The sequence below is a fragment of the Epinephelus lanceolatus genome, chromosome 19, assembly GCF_041903045.1.
Source record: "Epinephelus lanceolatus isolate andai-2023 chromosome 19, ASM4190304v1, whole genome shotgun sequence".
Lineage (NCBI taxonomy): Eukaryota > Metazoa > Chordata > Actinopteri > Perciformes > Serranidae > Epinephelus > Epinephelus lanceolatus.
Window position 1 is genome coordinate 23381416 of NC_135752.1, and position 13703 is coordinate 23395118.

Genomic DNA, 13703 nt, shown 5'->3' on the forward strand with positions numbered 1-13703 from the left:
TCAATACTGTGAATGAACCCAGAAAATTCAAAGATAAAGATTCTGTGTGGCTCACCTGTGCCATGACTTCCAGGGACCAGCTGTCGCCCATGCTGATGGGTTGGGTGGGGTTAGCGGGGATCTTGCTGTCCTTCTCGGAAGGCCTCAGCAAGGTCGGCCCAAACACCGTTGCCAGGTTGTGGAGAGACATCTTGTTGACACTTTCCTTCTCTGCCACCCTGAGGAGACGATGACAGACAAAGTCCATTAGTGGTGTAGATAGATAACGAGAGCACATGCAGGTGATGCTAATGTGCAGTGATGGATCTGTGTGTTGTGTGTGCTTCAAGTACATTAATATCAAAGACGCCACAATTCCTTTGACAGTTACTTTCCAAATCCTAAAATCCATATTTTTTTTTACATTTCACAGTTGAAATGACTCATCGATTACTCAAAGAAATAAACAGAAATAATCATTTTATTTTATTAAGCCTGTCTTACACCTTGTTAGCTACTGTCCCTACAAACAAATATTGAACTTTCCATAGTTTCCGTCTCGAGACTTCACATCTTCCAATCTCCTGCTACCTTAACCGTATTTTTAAAGTTCATTGGGTTCCCGCACATTTTCACATGAACATTCACAACATGCAACATGAACAGAACTGTACACTTAACTTGAAATATTAACTATATTATTATAGGTGGTCTGTGGGCATGAAGCAGCAGAGCTCCCAGAGCGGAGGAGTGACAGTTGACAGTTTTGTTGTGGATGTGGAATATTTTAGGGTTTTTTGAAAAGCTGACACTACACTGCAATGCTGGCTTCAATGCTTAAGTATAGGGTTAAGTGACAGGAACTGTTGAAAGGGTTAAAAGGGGTCTAATTAATATGAATGTGTTCAAAAGTTGAATGATATTCATAATGTTAAATATTTGAAGGGTTGTTGAAAAGCTGACGCTGCACTGCAATGCATGCTGTAACAATTTTATTAGACACAACAAATTTCAATGACTCTTCCAAAACTTTCAATGATGTTACTAATTCCATTAATTTTTCAGGCCTGGAAAATGAGATTGTGGAATACCATGACTTTTCCCAAGTTCTCCATGACCGTTGGAACCCTGTTTTATAAGCTATAACATTTCACTATTTATGACGCATTTGTACAATGCTTTCACAGATGTTTCTGCATTGTTAGTGATCACATGCTATCATGTTTGAGCCTCTTGTTAAAAATCACCATGGTAACCAGGAGATATTTCCTGTTGCAGTTTAATGACACCCTACAGTAATGGCTGCTTTTGCTTTAAAACCACAAAGGTGAATACAGCACACAATAGGGCGCCATTTTGAAAACAGCATGTCTAGACCTGTCACGATAACAAATTTTGCAGGGTGATATATTTTCCCAGAAATTATTGCGATAAATTATATTATTGTCAATGTCTTTTTGAGACCATTTTTCAAAATATAATGAAAATATAGCATAATAATGCAATAACACCCTTTCAAAGAGAAATAAACTTTTATTTCTCAAGAATATTTAACATTTGAATTGGAATGTGAGGAAGAAAATTAAAATATCCTAAATAAATAAAACAAAACAACCAAAAACAATAAATAAAATGAACTGGCGATATACTGAGGTCAGCAAAATTATTGAGTTCATTTTCATTTATTGTACGATTAATTGATTTATTGATTATTGTGACAGGACTAAGCATGTCATGTCAAAGTGATATTAGATTTTGTTTTCTGTATTGCAAGTTTTAAATATTTTATCAACATTTGGATAACACTGGGACACAAATGACACAGGGAATGTTAATGTATGTACTTGTGTAGTTGAATGCACCTCCTGTAGATTTATGGCTTGTAGTTGTGCAAGTTCGAGTTTCGTTATTTTTGTGAATGTGAATATTCCAGTCTACACATTGTGCAAGAATGTGTGTGTTAACTTACCTCTTCAGGTGATCCAAAAGGAAAAGGAATGTGACCAGGTTGGGTTCTGGCAGTGACAGCAGTAAGTTCAACATACAGCTCTCTTTGGCAACACTGTCAGACAGGGCTGCACAGAAGCAAACAAGTTTAGTTTTTACATATCCTGCAAATGAAGGACTCTTTCTTGAGCAATGTTTGTAGACATTTCTTGCAACAACTCATAATTAGCTATGTTTCAGAGTGTCAGTAGGCCTGTGACTTACTGATGCCGCCTGCAAAATTGGGGTAGAGCTCATCAGTGAAAAGTGGTTCTGGCAGCTCTCTAAAGTACAGCTTCAAGGTCCCGGCGATGGCGTTGACGTCCATCTCACTCATCATCACTGACACATCTTTATGATCTGCAGGGGAGAGGCAAGAACAACATGAAGACGGGAGGTTGTGCAATAACAAAGGGAGATGTTAGAACAGGGAAATGGCTTGGCACAAGCAGCAGTCGCCATGCGTCTTATTTTTCTGTATCTCAAAATCTGAAACTGCAAAATACACACTCCAAACAAGATACATTCACAATTAGCACATGCAAAATGCAAGTTCGTATAGAATTAGTTCCTGTTTCACATCAGAGAACACCCCTCATGTTAACAGCTCACAGTCAGACAGGGCTACGATACTGATCACCTGATCGACAGAAATGGAAAGATAAGAACAAGGGTTTCCTTCAGGGGACGGTAATAAACCCCCTCAGCCTTCTCTCCTAGAAATGCATGGCAGGTACAGTATTATAACCACAATAAGGGATGTGAAGACTAATCTAAATTCTAAATCGAAATATTTTACATATTCAAATACAACAGAATATAACAGAAACTTCCTCTTGAGCTATTGCATAAAACCTGTATATAGATAAAGGTTATACTCACTGGTGTCAAAGGCAGTCTTCAAGGCCTGAATGTCAGTGGCCACGCCTGATACCCGGTAAATGCCCACCTCTTCCATACCCCTCCTCTCAATCTCTTCTAGGCACTGCCGGACGATGTAGGGCACCTTGGAGCGCTCTCGCCTGGATCAAGACAAACATTAATGAACACCAACAAGCAGCTGATTGAAACACCAGCAGAAATATTAAATAAACAAAGCACTAGATGTTTTAAAAAAGATAAAATGAACATGATTAATAGTTGTGTTTTGTATTGCTTCGACTACTGGAAGGACGAAAATTGCCTCTGGCTCTTTGCCTGTGTTTCTGTTGAAATGTTTTTCTCAACAACGCTAATTGATTGTTACTGGTAAATCTAGTTAACCCACTTGTTTTCTTTAATCCTCATTAATCTCACTTGTCAGGAACAACAATGTCTACTGAGGAGCCCTTCTGTGCGGAGTTTGCATGTTCTCCCTGTGTCAGCGTGGGCTTTCTCCGGGCGCCCACTCTTCCTCCCACAGTCCAAAGACATGCAGGTTAATTGGTGACTTCTAAGTATAAATTGACTGTAGATGTGAATGTGAGTGTGAATGGTTGTCTCCAGCCCCCCCCTCATAACCTCTAACAGGATAAGCGGTTATCGAAAATGAATGAATATTTAGGTGTGCAAGTCTGCAAGTTCATTTTCATTACACAGGAAATAAATGGCAGCCTGCCTAGAATGTAGGAAGTTAATTTATATTGTGTGTTTTGCTTTGGAAAATACTGAGCAATATGTAAAATATGCATGTTTTTGTACTGTTTATTTTTAGCGCTGATAAGCAAATGTTACTAAGATGGTTAACATTTAAGTATAATACCTGCTGCAGAACTGATTGTGTGACTGGAGACTAATAGTTGTCTTTATAAACGCTCAAAAAGTGTTTCCCGACTGGCGCAGCCACAGGATTCAGATTTCTTCTTAGTCATCAGTTCAAGGTCCACACAGTTAAATATATTCAGTGTCATACTTGTGTTTGTTCATGTTGTTGAGCTAGTTTGCTGTCTCTGTCTTACTCACTCTACAGCAGGAAACTGGACTTCAAAATAAAAGCTCTGTGCTGGAAACTTAAACTTGACACGTTCGCGAGTCACTTGCAGTACTTTCAGAATGGACCCGCAACCTACCAGTTGGGAACCACTGGTCTAAAACATGCAAATTTTTGGATGAGGTGTGAACAGACAGCCTGCTCCTGTCTAGTATAAGAACGTGACACTTGCAAGTCTGCAAAGGAAAGAATGTGGGTTTGTTAATGCTGATGAGAAAGTACCAATTTTTCATTTACAAAGAGCCCTCAGGTGTCGGACAAACATCCATCCAGCTGGAGATATCAGCTCGGCAAACAGTGTGAATTCTTCTATATTACAAGTCAAATTACACTAAAAGACATGTAAAATCAGCACAATAATCTAGGATGTGAGGAAAAAAACAAAAAGATGAGCACATCCATAAAAGAAGAGGAGGACGAGTATCGAGCCTTGAGGAACACCACTGGAAAATACAAACATGCCATTGTCCCCTGATACACCCATAGAAGCAAGGATACCTGTTGGGAGTTAAACACTACAGGTGATCAGTGATTACTCTATGATGAGGTAGCTTTTGTGTGTTTTAATGTCAACTCACTTGGTCACTGTAGAGATCTTGACTCCGAACACACCCATGGGTTTTCGTGAGGGCATCCTCTTCAGGCTAAACTCTCGGCTGGTGAACTTCATGGAAAGTTTAACCTCGATCTAACACAGGAAAAAAGGGCTTACAGTAAGAACAGGTTTACAAAGTGTTACAGGCCTGACATCCATCTGCAATGGATTTTTAGGATCTTTAGGAAATCCCTTCATGTTAAAACCAGATGTAGAGAAATCAGCTGCTGAACCACGTCCTGGAAAAATTGTTTTAAATATTCCTCACTGCTGTGTGCTACCATATTATAAATGGAAGCCTGTTTTGAAGCTACATTACAATGACCCGTAATATGAGTATTTTGTGACAATAAATAGCTAACAAATTTGTCAACTTATGGAGGAGGAAATACAGGAAAGCAATACACAAAAAGGAGAAGGATAATTAACATGACCCACTCACCCCGTTCATGGGAATAACTGTTCTCTGCCAGTCTTTGCCTTGGAGAGTTGGAGGGTCAAGCTGGTGGAGGCAACACAAAAGGACAATACATGTTAGCATATATTGAGTAATATAGTAGCATATAGTATATTTAGTAAGCTGCTTTTTAAATGAAATATTTCAGTTTGTGATTGTGCAGGGTGATCAGTGTGTTCTTCCCCCCTTTGCAGTGATGGAAAGTAACTACACTCAAGTTAAGTACTTAAATCCATTTTACATTTGAGTATTTCCATTCTCTGCAACTTTCTGCTTCTACTCCACAACATTTCCTGCAGTGGAATGTAACTCATGTACTGTACTTAAGTACAATTTTGAGGTACTTGTATTTTACTTGAGTATTTCCATTTTAAACTACTTTGAACCTTTACTCCTTTTCATTTCAGAGGGATATATTGTACATTTTACTCCTATACATTAATTGATAACGTTTGTTACTACTTTTAAGATTCAGATTATTAATACAAAACACAATTCAATAAAAAATTATGTTGCATCTATAAATACAATGTTATTCTGAAATGTGTTATTCTATAAAATTTATACTTTTACTTCTGATATTTAAGTATATATCGATGCTAATACTTATGTACTTTTGCTTTTTTTTTATTCAACACTTATTCAAGGAGAAATCAATAATTAATCAAGTAATAAAAAATACATACTAAGAATATTAAAACATGCTGCAAGTTATAGGCTATATTAAAAAGATATGTTTTGTGTCGTTGTTTAAAACTGTCCACTGACTCAACAAGTCTAAAAGGCAGGGAGATTCATATTTTTGGGGCGTAGCAGCAAAAGGAAGCATCCCCAAAGGTTTTTGTAGTGACATTAGGAACAGTTTAAAGAGCAGCGCAGAGGATCTCAGGGTTCGTGGAGGGACATAAGGTAATAGGGAGTCTATTATACAGGAAGGAGCCTTAAAAACCAATACTATCATAAGGTGGTATTGCTATGTCTACTTACGTTAAAGATCTAAGTGCTTCTTCCACCACTGTACATTTGAGACAAATCTTGCTGTTTTTACTCCACTACATTTATTTGTCAGGTTTGGTTACTAGTTACTTTTTAAATTAAGATTTACTACTTTTACTTTGATACTTAAAGTACATGAAGCAGATATTATGTTTGTACTTCAACACCATGTCTACAGGTATCAGACACTTAACTTTAATGCTTTTTAAGACCTTGGCAAGATACTTTTTAGCCAAATATAAGACAGATTTTTGAGTTGTGTCAGTCTACATTTTCCCAAAAGGTAAGTACAAGCATGAAGTAAAAAGACAGCATTAGGTTCAGTGGTAGGGTCTACTTTTTTTTTAGTAACATTAGAAATGTGGAATTAGAACACATGACATTAGATGGTTGTGGCAATTAAGACCTCACAAATTCAAATCTAAGCCTTAGTCTTAGCCTAAGTTTAATAACCTTTAAGGCCTACTATTTATATAATTGAATTTAAGACATTTTAAGACCCTTTAAGGACCTGCAGACACCCTGTTCAACTTAAAAGGGATTTGAATGCAGGACTTTTACTTGTAATAAAGTTTTTCTATGTCATTGTATTGGTACTTTTATTGTATTTATTTGTAATTTGTAAATTTAGGAATATTATGACCCATGGATAAAGGAACATCATTATCGTTATTTTCCAATAAACCACTACAGCTACATGAATTTTTAATATTAATGTGCTTTGTTTAGATTATATTATTTCTACATACTGTCGCCCCACATATGTTCTGCTCAGTTATGTCAACAAAGCAGTGCATAAAGCTATAATTGTATAAACAGTGCACATATTCCCTCTCTCGTGGTAGAATGTTTCCAAAGGTGGTTTTGTTACGTTACACCCCTTCACTGTTTTTTCATAAACACAATAAACAAATGTAATTTGTTTGTAGAGACTAAATTCACACCAAAACAAGCACAAACACACTCAGATCTGAAGAGACATGCCATTTGGGGCAATAAAATCTACACACACACATCTGACACACTGAAACAAACACACACACACACACACACACACACACACAGTACACTCTATGTTGTATGTTTACCTAGGCTAAGCCCCATCTGGTTGCGTGCGAAGCAGGATCATGTTTCTCATAACTGAATCTTTCACCGCTGAGAGTGCTCTTTGGCTTGAGCCGTTTATCTACAAAGAATTACATTCCACTAAAAACAGCAAAGCTCCTTTGGCTTCCTGATAAAAATGTTTTAAAAGCTCAAGTTTTTGGCCGAGCAATACGATTTTATCTAAATCAGACTCCACTGGTCAAAAGTCTAGCGAGCCCTGTGCTGTTTACCTACATTTATAATAAATCAGGTCTGTAAATACGTTTTTGAAATAAAATTGTAGGAGCAGGTATGAAAAATTAAAAATAGTTGTTTTTTTTGTATAATCCATTACCGATTGAAGGTAACTTCCAGTATAAGTTCCACTAAACATGCATATTAAATCTCTCACCTTGATGCTTTCAGTACATACAATAGATATAGATGCCTCTGTCATGGTGATTGATCATGTCTCTTATCAACACATTTCAGCTATTCTCCACGTGTGTTCATGCAGTAGAAAAGTGTTTGTTAATTGATCATCATTTTTGTTCCACCATGAGATTGTTCACAGTGCAATAAAGTTCAACCCCTGCTCTCATGCAGAACATCAAGGAATTGTCTTGCATGGTCTTTAGCAGTAATTTTTTGTTTTTAAGTGTGAGACGATTGCACATGTCTGCATCTTCACAACCAGAAACAAGAAAGTGTGTTTGGTGATGTTGTGGAGGGGACTGCTATGACTGATGAAACTCATGGGAAACTATGACGATAGCTCAAATTTGCAGACAAAGTTGCAGGGATTGGACAAAATTGCACGGTTGCACAGAATTCACAAGAATTGGTTGAATTTGCGTTAACATCGTAACATCCTAGGAGCTGATATGGTAAACTAAAAATGTGGAGGTTTTCAAGTTAATTCACAAACATCATTTAATATTTTGGCATTTTTACTATATCATAAGCATATTGCCGTTGAAACTAAAATTTTTCATTCATTCATTAATTTTCCGTAACCGCTTCATCCTCTTGAGGGTCGCGGGGGGGCTGGAGCCTATCCCAGCTGACACTGAGCGAGAGGCTGGGTACACCCTGGACAGGTCACCAGACTATCACAGGGCTGACACATAGAGACAGACAACCATTTACACTCATATTCACACCTACAGACAATTTAGAGTCACCAATTAACCTGCATGTCTTTGGACTGTTGGAGGAAGCTGGACTACCCAGAGAAAACCCACGCTGACACAGGGAGAACATCCAAACTCAAATCCCCACATACACTCACATATATGAAAAACTGATCATTTCTATGTTAATGAGGGAATGCAGTCACATATGCAAAACTCAACAATAAGCACACAAACAGACAACAACAGAGATTAAAGAGAAATAAACATTTGAATAGCACAATATTTACATTAGTCAGAAACATGTTCAGGCAGGTATGTGGTGATTTACCGACACACTGACAAGTTAATGATTACTTTAAAGACAACAAAACAATGACTGGCCAGATGACTCAGTTTAAAAGTCCAAAAATGCATCTGAGACGGTCTGACTGTATTTAAAACCAGAGAGAGACTCTCTAGTTGAAACGCATTGGTGTATCCATGTATTAATAAAGGATTTTTAACTACAGTCAGAGTGCCTTGGATGCATTTTTGGACTGCCTGCCTGTACTATGGACTCTTACACTTGAGTGAGCTGGCCAGTCATTATTTTTTATCTTGATGTGACTCACTGCCCCATCCTTGGAGAGCACCTGATTTCTTATAACTAATTACACAGTGCCTTAACCCAGTGCAGCACTCCCTATTTTTCTCCATTAATGGTTTCTTAATTCTGTTCTAAATATATATATATATATATATATATATATATTTTTTTTTTTGGTAACTGGTAAAACTGAACAGTAATCTGTGGGATTTCTCAGCCACTGTGGTTTCTACTGAGACAGGAGTGGCAGTTTCTCACCCTGGATTTATAAAAATCCTGCTGAGCAACTCTCTCACCACTCTGGGTGGTTTGTTTGGAATGACATCATCTGTCAAGAAGTGCCCGTGTCACAAGATTACTGAGGGAGCCACTAGGTGGAGCATGTGACTGTAATTTCACAGTTTTGGCAGACAACAAGCAACGAGGAGACTCGTCCTCCTGTGGATGGCTGATGCAGTTTGAACAGTGTTCAGGACACAAGCTGCTCAGAAGGAATACTGCGAATATGACATAAAGCTAACATTGCATCGGTGTTTCTATGATTTCAATATCACTAATATAAGAAGGTGACAGTCATTAGTGTTTGGGTTTTGTATTTTTCTTGCACTTTGTTTCTCAGTTTGTTTGAGAAAAACTGACATCATATTTCTCTCAGACACCAAAATAAGATGCATTTGTGAGTCTTTGTGGGTGTGAGGTGAAACAATACTTAGCAGTATATAATCTCACACACCTAAACACACACAAACACACACACACACACACACACACACACACACACACTCACACACTTGCCCTGCTGTGGGGGAAAGAGTAAGAGAAAGACATTTTTGATGATGGTGAACCAACTAAATTTTCTGCTGTGCATTTATCTCTCCCTCTATTGTGTCTTTGCTTTCTCTCTGTTGATATCCTGAGTGACACTTGGCATTATCCGGCAGGCTGGCGTCGTCTTGGCAACCTAATCACCTGCTATCTAGGTCTGCTATCAACCTGCGATCAGCCAGGCTCACGGCAAGACCACTGAAGACAGTGTCTGCGTTGTCTGTTTTCGGGATGTTATCAGGATTTGGGCGCTTTTTAGGGACAAAGCACATGATGTCATTTCCACATCTGCAGGTTGGCACTGCTGTTACTCAATAACCATTACAGACTCTGGACTATGAGTAATGTTTTAACAGCTAAACCTGGCAGCACGATAGATAAACGGCATGAAAATTAAAGCTTTGCGTCACTCTTAAAATAAAATCCACATCCTCATCCTCCCTGACATGCACTGGACAGCAATTACTCACCATTTAACCACCCCCCACCCACCCATTACATATTCGGGCAATTAATCTAATCAGCCAATTTTTACATCATGCTCAGTTTAAGTCGTTCACTGAGCAATAATATGGATTTCATGCTTTGTGGCAGTGGTGGTGACATAACTGGCCATCAGTAATGAGTCATGTTGGGTCTGCTGAAAGAGGGGGGGGGTGACGTCATGTCATACCGGGATCTGTCCTTTCCCCATGATGCGGTCTGTGCTCTCTCCATCCTCTTTGTTCTGCTTGGTCTTGTTGTAACACTTCTCGTAGCACAGCAGCCTCAGGGTCTGAGAGCCCTCCAGCTCAATCTCAAACTCCTTAGGGGGAAGAGAAAACACAGAAATAGTTGCAGGGAGATTGTCGCAAAAATGTCCCGAGATTTCAGTATAATGACACAAACAGAGACGGGAATAACAACGAGGATAATAAGCATCCACCATACGTTATAATCCTTACATTCCACCACACAGCTGACCAACATTCCCTGTAATTATGTTCGGGGAGCACTCCGCATATGTTTTGTACATCGTTCCGAGGCCCACACTGTGTTGGTTCACTTAGCATTTGGACAGATGTGAGTCATCACCAGCAGCTCCTCATTAGCTGATATTATTTCCACTTTGCTGAGCAAAAATCCTCAAAGAGTCTTCGGTCGGTCCGTGACGGAAAAAACTGTGCCGCAGATGAACCGAACCGCTGATTGTGTCTCAAAGCTCTTCCTCCTCTGTGGCGCTAACCTCCAACATCCAGCTGTGTCATTAATGTATTCATGTTTGTGTGTGTGTACGCCCGCTTGCATGCATATACAGCATGCATATGGGAGTGTTTTTGCTATATGTTTGCAGGGGCTGCAGATGCTCTGGGTGGGTTCTGTTGTTATTTCATCACTCAAAGACGGGCAGTTAACTGATTACAGGACCAGATGTCAGACAAATGACAGGCAGCACAAACTGTACCAAGAAGGAAAAGAGTTCATGTATGGCTCTGTTTGTTGGAAAGAAGGAAGGACATCTTACAAATCTGTGCATGGACCAATTCAATTTTAAACTTTAAAAGGCCTTAAGGTTTGAACACAGACATTACAAGGTCATGACTGATTCAGTAAACTGTAAAATGTAAAAAGTATTTCAGTACTGCCCCCTTTATTAAAGGTTCATTGTGTCTAGGATTTAGGGAGATATATTGGCGGAAATGGAATATAATAAGTATGTTTTCTTTTCCTATAAATAAGAATTGTTGTACTTTTGGTACCTAAAGTAGGATTTATACTTGTGTGGCAGACCCTACACCGTAGCCTACACCATTGTGAGCATTTATACTTGTGCGGTGGTGTGTCTGTTACACCTTCAAAACACTAGTCGGTGGCGACTAGGGCCATTCACGTTTTCATGTCAATCACTATAGTTAGCAGCCTCTCTGTGACAAGAGACAAACTGCTTTATTCAGTGGTTTTACCTGTTTCAATGGCCAGGTTAGTTCGTTTTGGAGAGGAAGAGGCCTCTGTGGATACTTTAACCCCCGGTAAAAACCTCCTGAACGTCTGGATCTTAAGTTATCGGAGAAAAATGGTGAGCACACATTTGCAGGTGCTGTGCTAGCAGCCTAATGATTTGTAAGTGAAACTGTTTTCAGTGTTTTTAGTGGTTTTAATCACCTGCCGTCTCATTTATAAACACCGTGTACGCACAAAACGAGGCCTGACAGAGGTGTACACCACTTCCCATGCAAAAGTTGTAATCTATGAAAACAGACTTGATGGGAGCAACTTTGACCCATGCTTACGAACATTTTGGACACAGGAAACAGATGGAGAGGTGGAAGCCAGACTGTAGAAATTATTGAACATTTTTTGGCGCACGCCAGTTTTGGCTTTTGTCTGTCCATACATTTTTAGTATGGATCCTGCGCACTGTTTTATGAATGAGACTCCTGGTCCATTTGTTTTGGAGAGGAAGAGACCTCTGCAGAAAATTCGGCTCCTGGTAAAAACCTCCTGAACAATGAACACTAAAGGAACCAGAGGAAGTTTCAGCTGGTTGCAATCTGCAATCCTCACTGCTAGATGCCATTAAATCTCCCTAATTTTTACACACTGTTCCTTTAATACAGACTGCAAATGGACATTTTATTGCAACTGGAATATGTACAGGTGCATTAAATTGTGCCAGTCTCTTACCTCGTTCCATTTAGGTTCAGTGGTGTATCGATATACTCTCGTCTTGGCTTTATTTGAAAAGAAGCCAAAGGAATCCACCTCCAATGTGCAGTAGAGATCTGACAGAGAGGAAAGGGTTGATAAGATATGACATTTATATGGCTACTGAAGGGTTGTTTGTGAATGCATTACATTCATACTTTACATAGCAATCAAACTGGCAAAATGTTAGATGTTCTACCCAGAAAGCAACTTAGGAATGAGTCAGTTTGTCAAAATGTTTCATGCAGGTGTTACACAACTCAGGAAATACACCAAACCAGCAGCAGAAGACATACTTTTTAAAAGTGTAAATTCCTACAAATCGAACAAAAATGCAAGTAGTGAGACTTGAAAGATGGACATAAAATAAAAGTAAAGTCTGAGGGAAACACATTCTTCCAAAAGTCCCCACCAGAAAATACCCTGTAAGTTTTCCACTGCTCTGCGGTCACATTAAAGTAGAGCTTTTCTTAGTAACTAATTTTGTCTATTTTCTGTTGTGCGCAGGAAGGCTAAAGGTGAATGACTCACTCAGACTCTGTTTGAGGCCGGAGGCAGAGTGGACGATTACATTCAGGAACCCGTGGAGACCGGGGGATTCATCCTCTGGAAAAACAGTCAGTGAGGAGAGAAAGAGAGAAAAAAGACAGTGAGGAGGGATTAGAAAAGCATGCAGATCTCTGTTTGTTTTGGAGCAGAGTCAGACATGGAAGGAAGGGATAAAACAGCCCTGTACAGTATAAAACACATGGCTTAAAACTCTGTGAAGTTTTTATCCTCATCTCAATCACAACTATTAATCATAATCATTTCTTTCCATGGCATTTTGTCTAGCATTCTGTGGTGAACAACAGAGCTGCCGTACGAGACATGTATAGAAAAAGAATGTGTTTAAGGAGGTGTGAAAGTGTAACCACACATTTATACATACAGCCCCAAACAGCTTATAATTTCATTGTGAAAACATATCTATTTAATCCATCATGTGAGAGCATCGGTGTGTGATACAGACGACTTTGTTTTAGTGAACAGCATTTCAGTGTTAAAGGAGAACATCATCCCCCAAATGACCATTTGTATCAGTTACTCATCCCATCCACACTATGTTTGTGAGGCAACCACGGTTACAAAGAAAAGAAGAAAATTCTTGATGAATTGAAGTCATAGCATCTAACAACAGCAAACTATTTCAAATCATTTGTTCATAAACTCTCATGCAGCTCTGCAGTATAATCCAAGTCTCATTTATTCACTTGTATGCTCAGTATTTCCCAAACAGACAGCCCTGACTGACGGGAAACGTGAAAGGAAAGTGAAACTTATCTATGTTCTCTTCAAAGCCAGACTCCATTGACAAAAACAGTAATTTTACCTCACTGAACACAGGAGCTGCTGGTCTACCA

The 13703-nt window shown here is 39.0% G+C and overlaps 1 protein-coding gene across 1 annotated transcript in view; it reads right to left on the reverse strand.

The window, feature by feature from the left end:
* The window catches only part of bcr (BCR activator of RhoGEF and GTPase), a 123330-nt gene that overhangs the window by 681 nt on the left and 108946 nt on the right, over positions 1-13703 (reverse strand). Inside the window, exons 14-22 of the mRNA XM_033647116.2 lie at positions 12832-12906; positions 12280-12377; positions 10289-10420; positions 4972-5031; positions 4513-4622; positions 2848-2987; positions 2191-2325; positions 1949-2054; positions 56-218 (exon numbers count right to left, since the gene is read on the reverse strand). Of these exons, the coding sequence (XP_033503007.1) occupies positions 56-218; positions 1949-2054; positions 2191-2325; positions 2848-2987; positions 4513-4622; positions 4972-5031; positions 10289-10420; positions 12280-12377; positions 12832-12906 (1019 nt within the window). The remainder of the gene's footprint in view (positions 1-55; positions 219-1948; positions 2055-2190; positions 2326-2847; positions 2988-4512; positions 4623-4971; positions 5032-10288; positions 10421-12279; positions 12378-12831; positions 12907-13703) is intronic.